Source organism: Lissotriton helveticus, chromosome 2_1 (assembly GCF_964261635.1).
Source record: "Lissotriton helveticus chromosome 2_1, aLisHel1.1, whole genome shotgun sequence".
Taxonomy (NCBI): Eukaryota; Metazoa; Chordata; class Amphibia; order Caudata; family Salamandridae; genus Lissotriton; species Lissotriton helveticus.
Window position 1 is genome coordinate 572,828,389 of NC_136059.1, and position 23,523 is coordinate 572,851,911.

At 50.8% G+C, this 23,523-nt stretch overlaps 1 protein-coding gene and 1 non-coding gene across 2 annotated transcripts in view; both read left to right on the top strand.

Moving 5' to 3' along the window:
- Positions 1-23,523, top strand: part of GFM2 (GTP dependent ribosome recycling factor mitochondrial 2) — a 316,398-nt gene that overhangs the window by 214,990 nt on the left and 77,885 nt on the right. Inside the window, exon 17 of the mRNA XM_078675255.1 lies at positions 1,899-2,037. Coding sequence (XP_078531381.1) covers positions 1,899-2,037 — 139 coding nt within the window. The remainder of the gene's footprint in view (positions 1-1,898; positions 2,038-23,523) is intronic.
- LOC144820909 (5.8S ribosomal RNA) lies at positions 21,304-21,458 on the top strand. Its single transcript, XR_013608039.1, has one exon. It is a non-coding gene; the product is annotated as a 5.8S ribosomal RNA (ribosomal RNA).

Here is a 23,523-nt window from a genome sequence, read left to right on the forward strand (position 1 = left end):
TAACAATAGAGAGAAAAACATACAAGGGAGAAACAAGGAGGAAGAAAAATATGGTAAAAACTGTGATAAATGGAGAAAGTAGGGATTAAAAGGAACCTCAGTGGGTGAGATGAAGGGGCAGGGAGTGTCTGGTGGAGGATTAAAGAGAGCTGGAGTGAAATCAAGGCTATCCAGCCTGCCACTCAGCACCCTGACCTTCAATAGTTTTTGGCTTTCGGATTCTAAACAAAACTCTGGGCACTAGCATTCGTTATATTACAAATTAGTCACCGGGCCTGTCCACTCTAGCTTTTTTAGACATCCAGCGTCTGCATTCCCCTCATTTCCAAGGCGATTTATGTACTTCTATGGAGAATATCCACTGTACAACGTCCAATATATCAAACTAGGCGCTGATACGTCGGTACTTCTCCATTTGATGTGTAATCCCCAAATCATCAAATTATATTGATTATCCATTCTGAGATCCCCATTTGCTCTTGCACATTGTGCATGGCTTTGTTTGGTCAGTCTCGACCTCGGGGTAAATCTACTGATTATGAGTGTACATTTTGTATACTATAACCTGCGTTTCTCCCTATTTTCTTTTCCCATGATTTCGCCACAACTATGCCTTTGAATCTCCCTTTAACTATATTGTCCCTTTAACTCCCTTGTTTTGTCATAATCTGCAGGCAACCTCTTTAAAGTGTGCTGCTACCCTTATGGGCCTAGCTTTTGCAGTGTAAAAATACAAATGAAAATGGTGTGTTACTCAATAATGTCACAGCCATACTGAATATTTTCATTATAGATAATGATATTTTGCTATTGCATAGTATTTCAGCTAAAGTAACAAAGTGTGGGTCTTAGCAGAGGCCAGGTCTTTCATCCTCCACAGGCCGGTGAAATGAGGGCTGGTGAATCTGATATTAACATCTGTTATCGGAGGAGTACAAATGTGAAATGGCGTGGTTACTTTCTCCTGGCGGGACATTTATATGCATGTATGTTGCCTGCTGTATGTTTGTATACGCCTGTATACGTTGTGTTTGTATGTTACCTATGTCTGTGTATCTTGACTGTGTATGTAATCCACATGTCTGCCTGTGTACGTTTTCTATAAGTGCATATGTACCTCTCTCATCCATCTGCTTCACAAGCCCCGCCTGTCTGTCATCCATTGTCAGCTTGCTGCTCAAGGCCTTCCCATCCATCCTCCGTTGTCCGTTTGCCTCGCCAGCCCTTCCCATCCACCCCCGTTGTCATTGGGATTTCTCATTCTCTGTGTCATCACTCCCACCTGTGTCCTTCTCTTGTGCCACTCCCCATATGTTTTTTTTATTTAAAAAAAAGCATGTTAACACTGGTCATGTGGTGGCGCGTTTTTTTATTTTTTACTATTTTTAGCCATGTTTCTCTGCAGCATCCCAGCTACATAACATGGGTTGGCCTGTTGGTTTTGCCGATGCTTGTTTTAATTTGTTACTCTTTCTAGAAGGATAAAAGCCTTCATGAGTGAAGTGTTTTGGTGACATTAACATTCTACTGAAAACTATTTTCTGTGCTGTGTTTCATATTATGGGGCTACATTGTGCCTTCCAATAACTCAATTTTTAGAATTACACTATAATAGTCTTTCTCATTGCACGCAGCCATGAGGACAGGGTGTTGTAAACTTCTGTCTACTAAGTGAAGCTTACCTCAACAAAAGCACCTGTTCACTTTATTGCTTGCCACAAAGTGAAAGACATCTTCAGGCTGTATCTAATCGATTGTCTACTGTAGGATGACTGGTATTGCTACATTTCATGGTGATCTAAGAACATGTTCTATTCTCAGCATCTGAGTTCATTGCTAATAGGGATTGATGTGGTTCTTGCCATGCTAAAATGCTGTCTCTGTGTGGTTGTACCTAGACCATTCTCTGCGGCATGGGGGAGCTTCACATTGAAATCATCCATGACCGCATCAAGCGAGAGTACAAACTGGAAACACACCTTGGACCTCTTCAAATTTCCTATAGAGAGACCATCTTAAATTCCATCAGCGAGACAGGTAAAATAAAAAACACAGACACGCATGCTTTGTAAGCTTTTTAAAACTTCAGCTTTCATTGGTTGCATTGTGATTAGTAGCCACTTAGTTATTACATGGAACTTGGTGTGTGAATTGTTTCCTGATATTTCTAGCCTTAACTCATTCCAAAACATAGATGAAAACCCACTGAGCGCCATTTCCAGCACCGCAAAATAGCATGCCTTGAGTTATGCACTGTAAGTATCCGCTGGAAAGTGCCTCTGCATTTTGAGCAAGGAAACTTAAATCCTAATCTTGTTCTTCTCTATCAAGAAACCTGATGGGAGTCAATTCAGATCAACTTGCATGGTACTGAAAGTTTTTCATTGCAACATGATCGCTTTTCCACGTAATTGATGCCCATCAATGGTATGTCAAACCCAAAGAGCATACATCCCAGGGACTGCAGGGAAGGGACAGTATTTGATATTTCATATTCCTCACCATAACATTTTAACTATAGGCAGTACCAGCTTATATAATGTCTTCGGTTTTAGGGGAGGCCATCTCCAATTTCAAGACTCGCGCCCCAACATGTTAGTTCTCTGCATCCATCAGAAGTATTAAGGCGTCTCCAGCAATGGCAAAAGAAATGAGTATAGGACAGTCCCGACCCCTTTGGGTTAGTATTAGTAGTAAAAAGGTATGCCTTAAGCTGGGGATTTGTGGTGCCTCGGTGTATACTCCGACCGTTTTGAGTTCTAGAGTTAACCACCGGCAAATACTGTGGAAGTTCACAATCTGCTTCAGCTGTGAATAATACGTGGGTCCACTTCAGTCTGTGATGCAATTTAAACGATTACCTGTGGGGCTAAAGGCCACTGTGGGTTGTTTCTTTATTCGATCAGCTATCTCTGATGCTGGTACAAATGTTTTACTCAATACCATTGTAAGCAGGCTACCATTTACCTTCTCAGCTGTGAAATCTTAGATGTAGTAGTCTGATTATACGGATCCCCTCATTTGCTCTTTTCAAATTGATAGTATATATGTTATACCCTGTATTTTGTGTTCTTTTTACTGTCCTGATGTGATGGCATCAGTGTTTTGTGGTTACCATAATGCTTGTGAAATGTGTGTCATGAGATGCCACACAAGTTAAGAGTAATTGTATTTAACCCTACCTTCCATTAGGCTGTGGAAACCAGTTTTCATTAATGAACTGCAATCTTCGAGTGTTAAATTGGCATTGAGGGATTGAATGATCTAAACCTAAAGTGCCTTCTAATAAAGAGCATTCGCAGATGTAAGATGTTTGGCGTTGGCAAAGTAGTGCAATAATTATTTTATTTTTTGTCACATACAAGCCACAAAAAAGGAAAAAAGTGTATACATACATAGAGGTGTTTTGGTACGGGCCTTTACATCCATTGGTCTGTTCACTGCTCATTGACATTTATCTTACGCCTACCAGAGCATACATCCTGGGGTAAGGAGTCTGCCCACTTCTACCATTGCCTCTCTTGCAGTATGTGTACTGGCCTTTTTCCTGGTGCTATATGCATGTCCACCTTCATTGCCAGTAATCCTAGACCAACACTTTACTTTGCCATTGCTTTTTTTCTTTTTGTTCTTTTCCCGTTATTTCTTCAGGTTATAGTACTCCAAAGTCAATAGTACCTTTTGTTTGCACCAGTAAACTCATAATTTCCTGCGATGTGCATTAAAGCTACAACGGGTTTCTAAACATTACCAAAGTGCCACTGCCCATTTGAATGCACCTGTAGTGTTCTGTTAAAATTCTATGTGATGTTTTGACTTAAATTTAAAATGTTTTTGCGAGCATGAGGGATGGCCAGCTGTGCACGAAGATGGTTGACATTTCCTAAGCTTTCCACCACGCGCCTCCAATCCCAACCCATTGTGCGTTCTGAAGAAGTTGTGGTGACCCAAAAATGTGTCGCCTGAGTTACTCTTCTTAGGAGGGAACAGTAAGGCACATAATTAGTGTTCCTCCGACCGAATTATACAAAATGGGAGCTTTCTGCTCCCATTTTGTCTAGAAAAGGTGGGGGAAATGTGCCTCTGCCTGAAGAAATGAAGATATAGAAAGCTACCTGAAAGAGTGTGACTTCACCTATAACTTAGTAGCTGACTGGGCTTCTGAGCCCCAGAGAGCTTGGAGACATGGGTTACACCAGGTCTACAAAATATACTAATGATAAGATGCACTCGGATACACACTGCTCCCTGCCACACAACACAGAGCAGCGCAGACCCGAGGATCTACAGTACTGTGGAGAACATTGCTAGAGATGCCTGAGCTTAACTAATTTGTAAATATTACAATGATGGGGATGGTAAGTGGGCAGGTGGAATGATGGTCTGATTGTACAACCCCACCAAATCTCCTTTGACTAATAGTCAAGGGGGATGGAGAATGTACTCTCTTATATGATATTGTATTTTTGTACGACAGTCCTTGCAAATTATTGGAGGATTGGCGTCTCCCATAAAGTCGGGGTTTGTGGAGGTAGTGGGATCTGAATTTTAAAATACTTGTTCAGCACAGCGCTCGCTTAGCGCTTTTTTAACTTACCCACCCTGCATCCAGGGACTTCTCCCTTGCCTCAGCCCTTCCCGCGCAGCCGAGGTTAACGCTGCAGCGGCCATAGGACTACCCGTTCGCCGCCTTCAGCGGCCGGTCCCCCGGCCACGCCCACTCTTCTTTGGCCACGCCCACCTGGGTCCTTAACTAGGAGCTGACTACGAGCTCACATCACTCGGATTCCTCCCCTGCCCTCCGCGGGAGTTACAGCCAAGCCCTGATTTTTTTAAATACTTGTTCAGCACAGCGCTCGCTTAGCGCTTTTTTAACTTACCCACCCTGCATCCAGGGACTTCTCCCTTGCCTCAGCCCTTCCCGCGCAGCCGAGGTTAACGCTGCAGCGGCCATAGGACTACCCGTTCGCCGCCTTCAGCGGCCGCTCCCCCGGCCACGCCCACTCTTCTTTGGCCACGCCCACCTGGGTCCTTAACAAGGAGCTGACTACGAGCTCACATCACTCGGATTCCTCCCCTGCCCTCCGCGGGAGTTACAGCCAAGCCCTGTTTTTTTAAAATACTTGTTCAGCACAGCGCTCGCTTAGCGCTTTTTTAACTTACCCACCCTGCATCCAGGGACTTCTCCCTTGCCTCAGCCCTTCCCGCGCAGCCGAGGTTAACGCTGCCGCGGCCATAGGACTACCCGTTCGCCGCCTTCAGCGGCCGCTCCCCCGGCCACGCCCACTCTTCTTCAGCCACGCCCACCTGGGTCCTTAACAAGGAGCTGACTACGAGCTCACATCACTCGGATTCCTCCCCTGCCCTCCGCGGGAGTTACAGCCAAGCCCTGTTTTTTTAAAATACTTGTTCAGCACAGCGCTCGCTTAGCGCTTTTTTAACTTACCCACCCTGCATCCAGGGACTTCTCCCTTGCCTCAGCCCTTCCCGCGCAGCCGAGGTTAACGCTGCAGCGGCCATAGGACTACCCGTTCGCCGCCTTCAGCGGCCGCTCCCCCGGCCACGCCCACTCTTCTTTGGCCACGCCCCTAAGCGGCCCTACAAATCATGTGCTTCCACCGTACGCGCAGCGGACGGGCGCAGCGGGCGCGCCTAAGGCAAGCCCGTCTGCGCCCGTCCGCGACCGGCCGGGACCAGGGGCCACAGACCCTGCCCGACCTGTGTCATACACCTCCGCACAATTATCCGCACTTATGGTTCCTATTCCCGTTCCTCCTTCGGTAGCCTCACGCCTTGATTCACTCGGTATTTCTGCGCCTCCTTGTCTATCTCCACTCCCATCTTCTTTCCCCCCCACCCCCTTCCCCGCGGTTCATCAGGTAACCCCCTCTCTCACACCGTCACTCCCCGTAGCTTCCGCTCTACTGCTAAACACCCGGTCAGCAGTTAAGCACCAAATTGAACTTTTCAACTTGCTATCCTCAGACTGTCCCGACTACCTTTTCCTCACGGAGACCTGGTTTTCTATTGATTCACTCCCTGACCTTCTAGCTATTCTTCCTGACACACATTATGCCCTCCGCATGGACCGCCCGGTCGGAAAAGCCGGCGGCAGCGTGGCAATGATTATTCGATCCACGCTGAAATTTCAGCTCCTTGATCACTCCCCAATATCCAACGTGGATTTTCTGGTCGCTCGGTCCACCAATCTTATCGACCCCCTCACTTTTGTCCTTGTTTACCGGCCCCCTCTGTCCATGCCTCTATTCGTTCCCCTATTACAAGACATCCTGGCCACTTTGGCAGTTAACAACTCGTCAGTTGTCCTACTAGGGGACTTTAATTACTGGCCCGACGATCCTAGAGAAAGTCTAGCTTCCAAAGACTTCTCTGCGACTCTCCAGTCACTAAACTTTATTCCTCACATTTTTTCCTCCACTCACGTTAAGGGTCACACCTTGGACCAAATTTGGTCTCTGCGCCGCCCCCTCTCCGTTCTTTCCACCCTTCCTTGTCTCTGGTCGGATCACTTTTTAATCTCCTTTAATATTCCCCTCCCTTCTTATGCAAAAACCCCTCTCTCCAAAAATCTGACAGCCCGCTGCTGGAACCAGACAGATCTTTCTCTTCTCTCTTCTTCTCTGGCTTCCACAGTACCGGACATGACGGATCTCCCTCTTGAAGCTCAAGCCGACGCTGTTCGTGCCTGGCTCTCCTCCTCCTGTGACCTCGTCGCCCCTCTTAAAAACATCAAATCTGTGCCGCCCCATGAGGCCCACAGATGGTTCACTAGTGAACTCAAAGAGCTTAAACTCAATCTTAGGCGATCGGAGCGCCATTGGAGGCGCAACTACTGTCCCCTCCTCCGAACTAAATACAAGTCACTGCTTAATAGCTACAAAAAAGCCATTATCTTGGCAAAAACAGATTACTTCTCTGAAAAAGTTGTCCGCTCTTCAAACAAACCTCGAGAGATCTTCTCACTTGTAAAACAACTTACCACATCTGATCGCACTAATATTAATTTTGCCCCATCCCTACCGTTTTGTCTCTCACTCAACAATTACTTTATCGATAAGATCACTATCATTAAAGCTAACATTCCTGCAGTCTCTCAAACCCAGATCATCCCCCTTCTCCCCCCGCCGCCTTTTTTGTTAGATCACTTCTCCCCTATCTCCGCTGCACAATTTTCCGCTCTGCTTGTTAAGGTCAAGTCGGGCTCACCAGCTGATTGCGCTCCGGCTCGGATTCTTCAAACCCTCTTTGCTCACTGTCCTGGACCCCCGCTTACACTCCTCAATTCGTCCCTGGCCCTCGGATCTGTTCCCTCCTCCTTTAAAACCGCCACTGTTCTTCCTATAATAAAAAAACCTGGCTTGGACCCTTCCTCTCCCTCCAACTTCAGGCCCATCTCTCTTCTGCCCTATTTGGGGAAGATCGTGGAAAGCCATGTTACATCCTGCCTGTCCTCACATATTGAGGAGCATGGCCTCTTAGCCTCCCATCAAGCGGGTTTCCGCCCGGGCCACTCCACCGAGACTGTTGTCACCGCTGTCTTGGACGAGCTCAAGGGAAAGGCTGATTCCAATCTCCCCCAGGCGTTGGTGCTCCTCGACCTGTCGGCTGCGTTTGACACGGTCGACCATGCCATTCTTCTCGACCGTGTCAGCGCAGCCGGCATTAGGGGTGTAGCACTCTCCTGGCTGAAGTCCTTTCTCCAGGATAGGTCCCAGGCAGTCCAGCTCGCTGGTTTTTCCGCCCCCCCCCCACCCTCTCGTGTGTGGGGTCCCCCAAGGTTCTTCCCTCTCCCCTCTTCTTTTTAATCTTTATATCTACCCTCTCATCTTTTCCCTCCGCGAGCTGGGGGTCTCCGTGTACAACTACGCTGACGACCTCCAGCTCATCTTTGATCTCTCTACTCCTGACTCTTCCTCCTTTTTTAGTTCCACTTTAGTCTTTATTTCGGATTGGATGATCACGAACCACCTTAAGTTGAATCCTGACAAGACGGAGCTTGTCCTCACTGGTGGTCCCTCTAATCCCTGGTCCCCAACTCACTGGCCCCTCTCTCTTGGTACCCCCCCTTTCCCAGTCCCTTCTGTTCGCACTCTAGGTATCAAGGTCAGTAATGACCTCTCCATGCACTCCCAAGTTAGTTCTGTAATCTCATCTTGTTTTCTATCCCTCCGCCTCATCCGTAAAATCTCCCGTTTCTTTTCCACCGACGCCCTCAAAACCATCATCACGGCCCTCATCACTTCCCGCCTTGATTACGGGAACGGCCTCTATGCCGGTATCCCTGCCTTTGAAATGCGCCGGCTTCAGGCTATCCAAAACCAAGCCGCCCGGCTCATCTTTCACCTCCCTAAATTCTCTCACATCACACCCGTTCTCAAGTCCCTTCACTGGCTTCCTGTACGCTTTCGTTCTTCTTTCAAATTAGCATGCTTAGCTTTTTTAGCCTACACCCATTCCGCCCCTCTTTTTATTGTTTCTCTGATCACCCCCTACTCCAGCTCGCACTCTTCGTTCATCTTCTCAACTCCTTCTTCAAGTCCCCCGCTACCGCAAAGCCCGAATCGGCGGTACTCGTTTCTCGGTGTTGGCCCCCCAGTTTTGGAATAGTCTTCCATTATCCATCCGATCGATCCCTACCTACCCTTCTTTCCGTAAAGCATTAAAAACTTTTCTTTTTCTCCAGGCTTTCCCCGGCTAGTTCCCCGGTTGCAGTGTAGAATCCGTTCCCCCCCCCCCCCCCAGCGCCAGGAAGCCGCTTGGCCACAGAGCGCTTAATCAAGTTTCTTTTCATTTCATTTCATCATGTCTTTTAAATTGATTTTTCTCCCCTCATGTGGAATATGAGAGGTATGGGATCTATCAGCAAATCATAACAAATCCTGTCATACATGAAGTGGAAGGAGGTGGATGTAGCTCTTCTGCAGGAAATGCACCTTTCTGATTGAAGGGGAAGTGGCTAAGCTAAGAATGAGATGGAGGGGAAAGTTATATGCCACAACCTACTCCTCATTTTTTAGGGGGATATTGATTTGAATAAGGCAGGTGTACCTTTTTGTGAGAAGTTGGCCTGATAGGTGATGTTTCCAATTCTGGAACCACCTATTATCAGACCAAACAATCCCTTATGGTGTCTGGTTGTAAGTCAACCTTATTAGACAAGCTATCCTAGGGGTAGCATGGACTAAGCAGCCTAAAGGCTTAACTTAAGAGGTCGTGTTAAGCGAGCTGTTTTACCACATACAATCTTGTAATACCAAATGAAAGGACACCACACAAGTATATATTATAAAAATATATGTATTTATTACTAAAAACAATCCCCAGTATTCTTTATGAATAAAGGGGCACAAGCGTTAAATCAAAAGCACTGTTTAAACATACAAAGTTGCACAATTATGGATGAGGGCAGGGGGCCACTCAAACCATATACTAAACAAGTGGTATAAGAGATGCCACTCGAGCAGTGGTTAGGCCTAGGGCCTAGGGAATCGCTGGGAGCAGTCAGGACAAGCAATGCTGAAGTCGGGAATGGCCCTCGGGATTCGGGAGATGTGCGGAAAGCGCACGCACCAATGTTAACCAATGGTGCGTAAAAGTTGTAAAGTTAAAGTTAAAGGACACTTCCGCTGAACCTAGAGGAACAAAACTTAACACACAGACCCTAGAGGTGTGCACCAGTGTGGGAACACCGGCGGAGCAAAGTTACCTCACCCACAGGAAGTGGGTGCACAGGGTCGAAGTGGCGTCGGGTTCTGACACGCAGGCTCTTGGTGCTTGAAGCTGAAAGGGCTGCAGGCGGGTTAAAGATGAAGTGTCCGGTGGAGTCCAAGGGTGGGCTCGAGTCGAAGGGTACCTGAAAGCAGAGGGGACAGAGTCTGGGTCACTCAGCAGTGACCAGGGTGGAACCAGGACGGAACCAGGCAATGTCGGGCGCAATCAGGTGGTCGTCGAGGAGCTTCTCTCCGCTGTCACGTGGGCTCTGGGGCATCTGCGATGTCCAGGAGCAGGTCACGATCTGTCCCACGCAGGCTCTCACCGTCGGTGCAGTCGGCTTCAAGTTTGGAGCAAACAAGCCTTGGTAAGAGCAATCCACGCGGGATTGGAAGATTGCTTCTCACTCGGACCAGGAAGGTCAGAGTCGGGGCTCCTTTTCAGGGGAGCTGGTGTGGATCTGGAGCAACCAGATTCACGAGTCTTCTTAGTAGTCTCGTCGGCACTGGGACCACTAGCCAGCTGGCAAGTGACCGGGCCAACGCGTTGAGCAGAAGGGCCCCACGCAGCACTCGTCGAGGGTGGAGGGCTGAACTTCGGCTCAGGAGTAGCTCAGGGTGGGGGCTTCTCAAACCCCGGTGCACAGCTTCGAGGATCACTCGTGGGCTGCACGGTCAGCGTCTCGTGGTCAATTCAAGATGGCGTGCCCCACGCTTCCGGTCGCCTCCACGGGTCTCAGCTTTGCAGGGACTGTGGATCGGGCTGTTAGAAGGCAGGCAGGCTTGATCTCGTCGATCTCAGTCGCTCGAGTTCCGGCGGGAACTGCAACTAAGTAGACGTCGAGGGCTGGATGGTGCCTGCTGCTGCAGGGTGGTCACTCCTTGACCACAAGGGAGATTCTTCGGGCTTCCACGTTGAGATGGAGGGCGAAGGGTCCAGAATTGCGTTTCAAATGTTTCTTCCAGGAAATCTGATGTGCATTGGCACTGCTCCCACTCTTATTCGAATCTGGGGGGCGTGATTACCTGCTAGGTCCCCTCCTATGGGTGGGACCCAGGAAGTGGGTGGATACACCCCCTTCCTTTGATCCAGGCCGCCCTGGCACGAGGGCTGGAGTGCCCCAGAACCGGTTTGGCCGGATTATGCAAGGGGCAGCCTTGTTTGCCCCAAGCAGTGTCTGGTTTCTTTCAAACCTCCCTGCTACAATCCACTATCTCCTGTCTGGAGGGCGGTGACACCCTCCTGTGACAGGAAACCCTTTGTCCAGGACCCATTTGGTTGAGTTTCGGTCAACTGCAGGGGTCCAGACATTTGTCTGTGGCAGAGGCATCCATTTTGTGGATCTTAAGGTCTTTGGAGAAATTAACCGCGTTTAAGTGAAGTAACATGTCTTACCCCTCTAGAGGGGTGGAATGCTATCCCCGTCGCCAGAACTGGCGAGGGGATAGTATTCCAAATCGTATGACACCTTACACGACATGTTTTGATAAAGCCAAACCAAAGTTGCTATTTAACCGCGAGGATTATAAGGCACTTAAGAGTATATGGTATGGCATTATCCTGAAACAGCTTAGGGAGTTGTTCCCGACAGCTGCAGACAGGCTCAGCTCATGCTAGAGCTCCATCTCACATAAAACCACGCACTCTGCCTCCAGGATTGATGAGGCCTTCTATAGGAGTGGCTCACAGGTTTACATGTGTCCAGATATAGGTTTAGATATAGGTATACTATATCTAAGCAAGGGGTGATTACACCACCTTACCCCAGCTGAGTTATCAGCCAGTTGTGTCAATTTAAGAACCAGCCAGGGGTGGCAAAAGATATGCTGCAGCCCCTGGTAGGCCTTGGTGGCCCCTATGCCCTGGGCACCTATAGTGCATTATACAGGGGCTGACAAGGAGTCCATTTCCAATTGGTATGTGCCTATAGCACATGTGTCAGTAATTTAGTGAGAGAACAGCAGGCTGGGGGTCTGATCAGCAGGCCCACAGCCTCAGTAGTCGAAAACCAGTGAAGCAAAAAGCAAAAATTTGGGGTGACCATAGGATAGCAGACCCTACTCTCCTACACAACCCCCCCCCCAAACGCAGGGACATTAAACTAACCTTGACCTGATAAGTCTTCATGTTCTAAGTGGAAGTACCGGGAGAGACCATCTGCATTACCATGGTCAGTCCCTGGGCGGTGCTCCACTGTAAAGTCCATCCCCTGTAGGGAAATGGACCACCTGAGCAGTTTGGGATTTTCACCCTTCATCTGATTAAGCCATAAGAGGGGCTTATGGTCTGTCTGCACCAGGAAGTGAGTTCCAAACAAGTAGGACCTCAGCTTCTTTAATGCCCAAACCACAGCAAAGGCCTCCCTCTCAATGGCTGACCAACGTTTCTCTCTGGGAGTCAGCCTCCTGCTAATGAAAGCAATAGGCTGGTCTTGACCATCTTGATTAAGTTGTGAGAGCACAGCTCCCACCCCCAACTCAGAAGCATCTGTCTGTACAATGAACTGTTTGGAGTAGTCAGGACTCTTCAGGATAGGTGCAGAGCACATGGCCTTCTTCAGGTCATCAAATGCCTTCTGACAGCTAACTGTCCACTGAACCTTTTTTGGCATCTTCTTGGATGTCAAGTCATTTAATGGTGTCACTATAGACCCATAGTTCTTCACAAACTTCCTGTAATACCCAGTCAGGCCCAAGAAGGCTCTGACTTGTGTCTGGGTAACTGGAGGAGCCCAGTCCTGTATGGCCTGGATTTTGCTCTCCAGTGGCTGAACCTGGCCTCCACCTACTAGGTGGCCCAGGTATACAACCTTACTCTGCCCTATCTGGCACTTAGTGGCCTTTATAGTTAGGCCTGCCTTTTGCAGGGCCTCCAAAACTCTCTTCAGGTGGATCAGGTGATCCTCCCAGGTGGAGCTAAAGACAGCAATATCATCTAGATATGCTGCGCAAAAGTCATCCAACCCAGTAAGGACTTGGTTCACCAACCTTTGGAAAGTGGCAGGTGCATTCTTCAAACCAAAGGGCATTACCACAAACTGATAATGACCACTAGGGGTAGAGAATGCTGTTTTGGCTTTTGACTCCTCAGCTAGTCTGATTTGCCAGTAGCCAGCTGTCAGATCGAATGTGCTCAGAAACTTGGCAGAAGCCAATCTGTCAATGAGCTCATCTGCTCTTGGAATGGGGTGAGCATCTGTCCTAGTGACAGCATTGAGACCCCTGTAATCCACGCAAAACCTCATTTCTCTCTTTCCATCTTGGGTATGAGGTTTTGGCACCAGGACTACTGGGCTGGCCCATGGGCTCTCTGATGGCTCAATCACTCCAAGCTCCAACATCTTTTGCACCTCAGCCTTGATGCAATTCCTGACATGGTCAGGTTGCCTGTAGATCTTATTCTTCACAGGCAGACTGTCACCAGTGTCCACTACATGGGTACACCAGTCAGTCTGGCTGGGTGTGAGTGAAAACAAATGCCTGTGGGCCTGCAAAACTTGTCTGCAGTCCATCTGTTGCTGGTCAGTGAGGCTGCCTGCCAAGGCTACTCCATCAACTGAACCATCATCAGGGTTCTGAGAAAGCAGGTCTGGGAGAGGGTCACTCTCTTCCTCCTGATCCCCATCTGTGGCCATGAGCAAGCTCATGTCCTCCCTGTCCACAAATGCTTTCAAGCGATTCACATGGATTACCCTGTGAGGGCTCCTGGGTGTTCCAAAGTCCACCAAGTAGGTGACTTCCCCCTTCTTCTCAATAATAGGATAGGGTCCACTCCATTTGTCTTGGAGTGCTGCTGGAGCCACTGGCTCCAGTACCCACACCTTCTGTCCTGGTTGGAACTCTACCAGCACAGCCTTTTGGTCATGCCAAGCTTTCTGTAATTCTTGGCTGGCCTCCAGGTTTTTGGAGGCTCTTTCCATGTACTCAGCCATCCTGGAGCGGAGACCAAGTACATAGTCCACTATGTCTAGTTTGGGCTTTTTGAGAGGTAACTCCCATCCTTCCTTCACCAAACACAATGGACCCCTCACAGGGTGGCCAAACAAAAGTTCAAAAGGGCTGTAGCCAACCCCCTTCTGTGGGACCTCTCTGTAAGCAAAGAGCAGGCAGGGTAAAAGAATGTCCCATTTCCGCCTGAGCTTCTCTGGTAATCCTTTTATCATGCCTTTTAGGGTCTTGTTAAATCTCTCCACAAGCCCATTGCATTGTGGATGATATGGGGTGGTAAACTTATAGTTTACTCCACATTCCTTCCACATTGCTTTCAGATAGCTAGACATAAAATTCGTGCCTCTATCTGATAGTACCTCCTTAGGAAAGCCCACTCTTGAGAAAACTGCAATGAGGGCCTTTGCCACCACAGGTGCTGTGGTGGTCCTTAGGGGAATAGCCTCTGGATACCTGGTGGCATGATCCACTACCACCAGTATGAATCTGTTCCCAGATGCTGTTTGGGGGTCCATTGGACCCACAATATCAATTCCAACTCTTTCAAAGGGAACTCCCACCACAGGTAGTGGTATTAGGGGGGCCTTTGTTGTGCCACCTGACTTACCACTGGCTTGGCAAGTGACACAGGAGCGACAAAACTCCTTGACATCCTCTGACATGTGAGGCCAGTGAAAGTGTGAAACAAGCCTGTCCCACGTCTTGTTCTGGCCTAAGTGTCCTGCAAGGGGAATATCATGGGCCAAGGTAAGGAGGAACCCCCTAAACTGCAGAGGTATAACCAACCTCCTGGTCATGCCAGGCTTGGGGGCTCTAGCCTCTGAGTAAAGGAGTCCATCATCCCAATACACAGTATGGGTACCTTGGGCATCCCCAGCAGCCTCAGCAGCAGCCTGCTGTCTGAGGGGTTCAAGGGAAGGGCAATCTAATTGAGCCTGCCTCAGGTCTGCCCTTGAGGGTCCCCCTGTCCCCAGAAACTCAACCTGGTCAGGTTCAAGCTCCTCAGAGACAGTCTCCTCTTGGACTGCAGAATCAGTTTCCTCTGAAACCTGATCCTCAACCTGGGGCAAGGTGGAAGGCTGAGCCTTTCCTCTCTTGCTCCTTCTCTTGGGTTGTGGCTGGTCTATTGTTTCAAGATCCACCACTGGTTCAGGAAGGCACTTCTTAGCCTGAGCCCTTGTCATGGCAAGGACATGCTCTGAAATCCCTAGCATTTCTGCATGAGTCCTGTACTCCACTTCTGACCATGCTGAGCTTTCAAGGTCATTGCCTAACAGACAGTCTACTGGTAGGTCTGCACTCACCACAACCTTCTTTAGGCCATCAACCCCTCCCCAGGAGAAGTTCACAACTGCCACACTATGGGAAGTAGTGGAGTTGCTTGCATTGGTTACTAGGTAGCTCTCACCTAGTACAATCTGTCCAGGGTCCACAAAGTCAGGTGTCACCATTGTGACACTGGCACATGTGTCCCTGTAGGCTTGAGCCAGTTTCTCATTAATTAAGGGAGTCTGCCTGTATTTGCCCAGGTTACTGGGGCTCACTGCAGTGGGCAACTCAATGTCCACATCATACAGGAGAACTGCCTGTGTAGGGATTCTGACTAGGCCAGATCCTACTTCAATACCCAGGGTCAACCCAGCTACACCCTTGGACTGTGTTCCACCACTGCTTACTGTACTTGGGGTTGCAGTTGCTTTAGGAGCTGTAGTGGTGGGAACTGGATTTGCCTTGGTGCACTCACTGCCCCAGTGTGAAACTGATTTGCAGGTATTACACCAAGGTGTCTTGGGACCTTTGTTCTTCTTCTTCTTGTTTCCATTTTGGGAACCACCCTCCTTACTATTAGTTTGGGGGCCTGAAGACTTCTGGTCTTTTTCTTTATCTTTCTGATTCTGATTACCACCCTTCTGGTCTGTTTTCTTCTGGTCACCACCTTGGTTCTGGGGTTTCTGCTTAATCCTTGTTCTGACCCATTTGTCTGCCTTCTTTCCCAATTCTGGGGGAGAGGTCAGATCAGAGTCAATAAGGTATTGATGCAACAGCTGGTTTGTACAGTTATTAAGGATCTGTTCTCTCATCATAAGATTGTACAATCCTGTATAGTCTGAAACTTGACTTCCCTGCAACCAACCCTCCAAAGCCTTAGTGGCACACTCAACGAAATCAGTCCAGTCTTGAGTCTGTGCTTTTTGGGTGTCTCTGAACAACAACCTGTATTGCTCAGTGGTTAGGCCAAACCCTTCAATAAGAGCACTCTTCAAGACAGTGTAGTTTTTGGCATCCTCAGGTCTAACTGTGAGGAGCCTGTCCCTCCCTTTCTCAGAAAAGGAGTACCATAAAATTGCAGCCCACTGATCCTCAGGAACCTGCTGTACCATGCAGGCTCTCTCAAGAGCAGTCATCCATTTGTGGATGTCATCCCCTTCTTTAAAGGGGGGCACAATTTTTGTCAGGTTTCTATTGTCATAGCCCCTGTCTTTTTCTCTTGGAAAATTGCTGCCACCAGTGACATCTAAGCCACGTAATTTCTGCTCTCTTGCCAAGGCAAGTTTAGCTTGAGCTAAGGTAAGTCTAGCTTGACTCAGGGCTACCTCCTCTCTCTCGATTTGGAGTTTGACAGCCCTCATTCTAGCCCTATGCTCAATCTTCTGAGAAGCAGTCATGCCTCTCTCTGATTCTCTAGAGGCACTAGAAATATGAGAGTCCCCTGAGGGAGATCTCACTCTTCTGTTGCCTGGGAGAATCCCCTGGTGGGTTCTGGGGAGGTGCTTGCCCTCTCCATTCCCCAGTAGATCCAAGTTGGCCTGGCTAAGCCTGGCAACTGGGACCTGGCTACCCCTCTGATCCTGATCTTCTAAGTCCTCAACTTCTGAGTCCTCCTCCTCCTCTTCTTCTTCTTCATCTTCCTCCTGAGGGAGGTCAGTTACAGGGGGGTTCCCTCCATTTCCTGTTTCTAGGGAAGCTTCCTTTGCCCTTTCTAAGTCATCCTGTTCTAGGATTTCTACCAGGATTTGGCAGGTGGGGCTTCTGCCCCTTTTTAACCCTCTTGCTTTGCACAAGGCAATCAAGTCTCTACGGGTTAGTTTGTCATATCCAAAAGTTGCCTGGGTAAGGTCAACTGTCACAGGAGTAGACCCTGAGGCTTTTCCTGTGTCAGACATGGCTGCTAGTGAGGTGTAAGTGGTGCACTTACCTACACTAAGTGTTTTCCTACTGTACCTTGCTAGTGAGTTGTAGTCAGGGTGTGCTAATCCCTTTAATCTACAACTACTAAGTTCAGTAGAACTTAATATGCTAAGCTTTTGATTTATATGTACCTAGAGGTACTTGATGTGATCTTTCAATTTGATACAAAGATTGCAATGGTAAAACAACAGCAAGCTCAAATCCGCACCGCTGCTCACCAATGTGAGAAGTTGGCCTGATAGGTGATGTTTCCAATTCTGGAACCACCTATTATCAGACCAAACAATCCCTTATGGTGTCTGGTTGTAAGTCAACCTTATTAGACAAGCTATCCTAGGGGTAGCATGGACTAAGCAGCCTAAAGGCTTAACTTAAGAGGTCGTGTTAAGCGAGCTGTTTTACCACATACAATCCTGTAATACCAAATGAAAGGACACCACACAAGTATATATTATAAAAATATATGTATTTATTACTAAAAACAATCCCCAGTATTCTTTATGAATAAAGGGGCACAAGCGTTAAATCAAAAGCACTGTTTAAACATACAAAGTTGCACAATTATGGATGAGGGCAGGGGGCCACTCAAACCATATACTAAACAAGTGGTATAAGAGATGCCACTCGAGCAGTGGTTAGGCCTAGGGCCTAGGGAATCGCTGGGAGCAGTCAGGACAAGCAATGCTGAAGTCGGGAATGGCCCTCGGGATTCGGGAGATGTGCGGAAAGCGCACGCACGCACCAATGTTAACCAATGGTGCGTAAAAGTTGTAAAGTTAAAGTTAAAGGACACTTCCGCTGAACCTAGAGGAACAAAACTTAACACACAGACCCTAGAGGTGTGCACCAGTGTGGGAACACCGGCGGAGCAAAGTTACCTCACCCACAGGAAGTGGGTGCACAGGGTCGAAGTGGCGTCGGGTTCTGACACGCAGGCTCTTGGTGCTTGAAGCTGAAAGGGCTGCAGGCGGGTTAAAGATGAAGTGTCCGGTGGAGTCCAAGGGTGGACTCGAGTCGAAGGGTACCTGAAAGCAGAGGGGACAGAGTCTGGGTCACTCAGCAGTGACCAGGGTGGAACCAGGACGGAACCAGGCAATGTCAGGCGCAATCAGGTGGTCGTCGAGGAGCTTCTCTCCGCTGTCACGTGGGCTCTGGGGCATCTGCGACGTCCAGGAGCAGGTCACGATCTGTCCCACGCAGGCTCTCACCGTCGGTGCAGTCGGCTTCAAGTTTGGAGCAAACAAGCCTTGGTAAGAGCAATCCACGCGGGATCGGAAGATTGCTTCTCACTCGGACCAGGAAGGTCAGAGTCGGGGCTCCTTTTCAGGGGAGCTGGTGTGGATCTGGAGCAACCAGATTCACGAGTCTTCTTAGTAGTTTCGTCGGAACTGGGACCACTAGCCAGCTGGCAAGTGACCGGGCCAACGCGTTGAGCCAAATAGAGCAGAAGGGCCCCACGCAGCACTCGTCGAGGGTGGAGGGCTGAACTTCGGCTCAGGAGTAGCTCAGGGTGGGGGCTTCTCAAACCCCGGTGCACAGCTTCGAGGATCACTCGTGGGCTGCACGGTCAGCGTCTCGTGGTCAATTCAAGATGGCGTGCCCCACGCTTCCGGTCGCCTCCACGGGTCTCAGCTTTGCAGGGACTGTGGATCGGGCTGTTAGAAGGCAGGCAGGCTTGATCTCGTCGATCTCAGTCGCTCGAGTTCCGGCGGGAACTGCAACTAAGTAGACGTCGAGGGCTGGATGGTGCCTGCTGCTGCAGGGTGGTCACTCCTTGACCACAAGGGAGATTCTTCGGGCTTCCACGTTGAGATGGAGGGCGAAGGGTCCAGAATTGCGTTTCAAATGTTTCTTCCAGGAAATCTGATGTGCATTGGCACTGCTCCCACTCTTATTCGAATCTGGGGGGCGTGATTACCTGCTAGGTCCCCTCCTATGGGTGGGACCCAGGAAGTGGGTGGATACACCCCCTTCCTTTGATCCAGGCCGCCCTGGCACGAGGGCTGGAGTGCCCCAGAACCGGTTTGGCCGGATTATGCAAGGGGCAGCCTTGTGCGCCCCAAGCAGTGTCTGGTTTCTTTCAAACCTCCCTGCTACAATCCACTATCTCCTGTCTGGAGGGCGGTGACACCCTCCTGTGACAGGAAACCCTTTGTCCAGGACCCATTTGGTTGAGTTTCGGTCAACTGCAGGGGTCCAGACATTTGTCTGTGGCAGAGGCATCCATTTTGTGGATCTTAAGGTCTTTGGAGAAATTAACCGCGTTTAAGTGAAGTAACATGTCTTACCCCTCTAGAGGGGTGGAATGCTATCCCCGTCGCCAGAACTGGCGAGGGGATAGTATTCCAAATCGTATGACACCTTACACGACATGTTTTGATAAAGCCAAACCAAAGTTGCTATTTAACCGCCAGGATTATAAGGCACTTAAGAGTATATGGTATGGCATTATCCTGAAACAGCTTAGGGAGTTGTTCCCGACAGCTGCAGACAGGCTCAGCTCATGCTAGAGCTCCATCTCACATAAAACCACGCACTCTGCCTCCAGGATTGATGAGGCCTTCTATAGGAGTGGCTCACAGGTTTACATGTGTCCAGATATAGGTTTAGATATAGGTATACTATATCTAAGCAAGGGGTGATTACACCACCTTACCCCAGCTGAGTTATCAGCCAGTTGTGTCAATTTAAGAACCAGCCAGGGGTGGCAAAAGATATGCTGCAGCCCCTGGTAGGCCTTGGTGGCCCCTATGCCCTGGGCACCTATAGTGCATTATACAGGGGCTGACAAGGAGTCCATTTCCAATTGGTATGTGCCTATAGCACATGTGTCAGTAATTTAGTGAGAGAACAGCAGGCTGGGGGTCTGATCAGCAGGCCCACAGCCTCAGTAGTCGAAAACCAGTGAAGCAAAAAGCAAAAATTTGGGGTGACCATAGGATAGCAGACCCTACTCTCCTACACTTTTGAATCCTCTAATGTATGCATAGATAAAGAGGGGTGCTATGTCATGGTTCAGAAGAAACTTAATAGAGTACAGGTGTCGCTTGGCTGGATGTATGTTCAAAATGTGGAGCAGGTACAATTTCTCGACTCCTTGACACCTATAATATCTCTAGATGCACAGTCCCCCATAGTGTTAGGAGGAGACTTCAATTGTGTGGCGGATATAACTTTAGATAAGTCCACACCCCCCTCTGACAGATTCCCAATGTGTCTGTGATGCCCTTAGATGTCCGGGGCTGCACGCATGCTACACTGAACGGATCCGCGTGTGTCCACCCTTTCGCCGTCAGGAGCGGGTAACCCGCTGAACCCCGTTCGTGATAGGGATTGGGGATTGCAATTATTTCCCATGAATGAGGAATTTGCAGTACGTGCGGGTCAATGAGCTCGCGTTGATTAAGTCCCTGCCCTATGTACACACCGCCCGTCGCTACTACAGATTGGATGGTTTAGTGAGGTTCTCGAATTGGCCCCACCTGGGTCGGCAATGACCCTGGCGGAGTGCCGAGAAGATGATCAAACTTGACTATCTAGAGGAAGTAAAAGTCGTAACTAGGTTTCCGTAGGTGAACCTGCGGAAGGATCATTAATGGCGGAGCGGCCAGAGTGACCGACTGTGCCAGCCCGAAGCCCTCAGCTGCCTCCTGCAAGCACACACCGTAGGCACAGGGCCGGCCCTACCCTGGCGCGCCCCAGTCAGCGGAGCAGTCCCTGGCCACATGGGCGCTTGGGTGAGGACCAAGCCTTAGACGGGCCTCTTCCACAGGAGAGGACCTGACCGACACGCGAGGGACCAGGGACGGCCCCCATCCCTTGTCCCTCTCTGGGAGGGGCACAGCGGTAGGCCCTCCCAAGACAGAACCCACGCTCACCTGGCACAACCCCTGTGGTGGGGGGGAAACCGAATGGCAGTGCCTCCCCGGCTCCTCTCGGTGGGAGGCGTGCGGGATGGGGAGCCGCCTGGCTCTTCCCTTCCGGCGCCTCCAACCCAGACAAGGGTGGGGTGGGCTACCTGCCAGCCCGCCAGCACAGCTTAGGACGCCTGGTGACGGATGGCTGACATGCAGGTGGGGCGACCTTCCCTCGTTGCCAGGTACCCAGTTTGACCTGGTCTCGTGCGGCCGGACCGAGGGGTTTGAAGACTTGCGTGGTCCCCCCGATTACTCTGGGAGGGACCAGCGGCAGTGGGCCTGCCTGCTCCCGTCGCTCCGGGAGCCCCTCCTCACCCGCTGGTGGGTGGGGGGACTCCCGGGCCGAGCGTCTGGTAACAAATTTTTTTTCTCCCAACGGTGCAGTCTGAATATCAAAGGGGAAGCCTTGAACGGTGCACCGTGCCGTCTCGCCGCGTTGGCGGTGAACGGACGCCGTCTCCTTCCTCCCGCCTCTCCTGCACCTGCAGGTGGGTGAACATTTTCGAAAAGTTGCCTGTGACTCTTGGCGGTGGATCACTTGGCTTGCACGTCAATGAAGAATGCAGCTAGCTGTGAGAATTAGTGTGAATTGTAGGACACATTGATCATTGACACTTCGAACACACACTGGCGGTCCCGGGTTCCTCCCAGGGCTACGCCGGTCTGAGGGTCGTTCGATTGTCAATCACCCAGGGGCTTCCCCGGGACACGGCTGGGGCCTTTGCAGGGTTTAGCTCTTCTTCCTTTCTTTCCCCCACAAGGCCAGACCCCCCCCGATCGCCCACGGCAGGGTCCCTCACCCGCTCTTCCTATCATTGTGAAGCAGAATTCACCACGTGTTGGATTGTTCACCCACTAATAGGGAACGTGAGCTGGGTTTAGACCGTAGTGAGACAGGTTGGTTTTACCCTACTGATGATGTGTTGTTGCAATAGTAATCCTGCTCAGTGTGACAGGAACCGCAGGTTCAGACATTTGGTGTATGTGCTTGGTTGAGGATCCAATGGGGCGAAGCTACCATCTGTGGGATTATGACTGAACGCCGCCAAGTCAAAATCCCCCCTAAACCGTAACGATATCACAGTGCCGTGGAGCCTTGGTTGGCCTGGGATAGCCGGCCTCTCTCGGGGGGCCGGTGCGTAGAGCTGCTCGCTTGGGGACCGGAGAGCGGACGGAAGGGGGCCACCTCCATCGCCCTTAGGGCACCGCATGTTCATGGGGCACCCGGTGCTAATTCATTCGTAGATGACCTGATTCTGGGTCAGGTTTTAGTAAGTAGCAGAGGAGCTACCTCGCTGCGATCTATTGAAAGTCACCCTCTGAGCCAAGCTTTTGTCTTTCCGTGCGTGGGCACCTGCGGATACCCTCCTCAACCACACCAAGGGGTGGGCCCCTCTGCCGCCGAGACGGCGGGAGGGGCTCAGAGGGGGCGACGTGGGCTCGTGGGAGGCTGCCCCACCACGTGCCCTCCGGCACGGGGCCTACCCCTCCCATCCCTGCGCCACCAGCGTGCGGGGATGGGAGCACCATCCCTTGTGGGTTAGCAGGGTGACCAGATGGCCTGGCCCAGCCGCCCGCCCTCCCCCCAATCCCAAACAAGTCAAGCAGGGAAGTGAGGAGCCCCTCGAGCAGCGGCCTCGGAGCGCCTGGCCACCCTCACCGTCGTCGGACTGCAAAGGTGACTGGGTCCGGCTGTCTCAGGCAATCTGGGCGCTGGGTCTTCCCGGGCCATCTGGTCACCTGGCTGGGTGACCAGATGGCCCTGTGGGCTGGACGACCAGATGGCCCTGAGGGCCGGGCGATCAAATGGCCCTGTGGGCCGGGCGGCCAGTTTGGTCTGCGGGCCGGGTGACCAGATGGGCCAGCGGGCCGGGTGACCAGATGGGCCAGCGGGCCGGGTGACCAGATGGCCTTGCAGGCTGGATGACCAGATGGCCGGCCGGGGTAGCTCCAACTTTTATCCTTCCCCGGGGTTCTGTGAGCCCCCACTATGTGTGGGCTTAATAGTCGAGGAAAAATGGCTCCCCGGGCAGGCCGACTGGGAGATGACATGGCCTGGGCTTAACCCAACATGGTTCCAGCTGAAGGTCTGTGTGCTGGGGACGGGGGTCCGCCGGGACCGGGTCCTGGGCTTGAGCTCTCTCTGGTGGGCTCCACGGTGCGGGAGCCCCCGTCTTGCAAGACAGCCAAGGGTCCGGGTGTTGGGGGCGGGGATCCACCGGGGCCCGGGGAGGCTTTCCCCGGCCTGGCTAGGGCTTGGAAGCTGGGACCGGGTCCAGGGCTTGAGCTCCGTCCGGCATGCCCCGGGATGGAGGAGCCCCCCGGTCCTGCATGCCAGCCGAGGTTCTGGGCGCTGGGGACGGGGGTCCACCAGTGTCCGGGGAGGCTCTCCCCGGCCTGGCTAGGGGTTCGGAAGCTGGGACAGGTCCCGGGGCTTGAGCTCTGTCCCACAGTGCCTTGGAGCCTTGGTTGGCCTGGGATAGCCTGTCTCTCTCTGGGGGCTGGTGCTTAGAGGTGCTCGCTTGGGGACCGGAGCGCGAACAGAAGGGGGCCGCCTCCATCGCCCTTAGTGCACCGCATGTTCGTGGGGCACCCGGTGCTAAATCATTCGTAGACTACCTGATTCTGAGTCAGGATTTCATAAGTGGGAGAGCAGCTACCTTGCTGCAATCTATTGAAAGTCATCCTCTGAACCAAGAATTTGTCTTTCCGTGCGTGGGCACCTGCGGATACCCTCC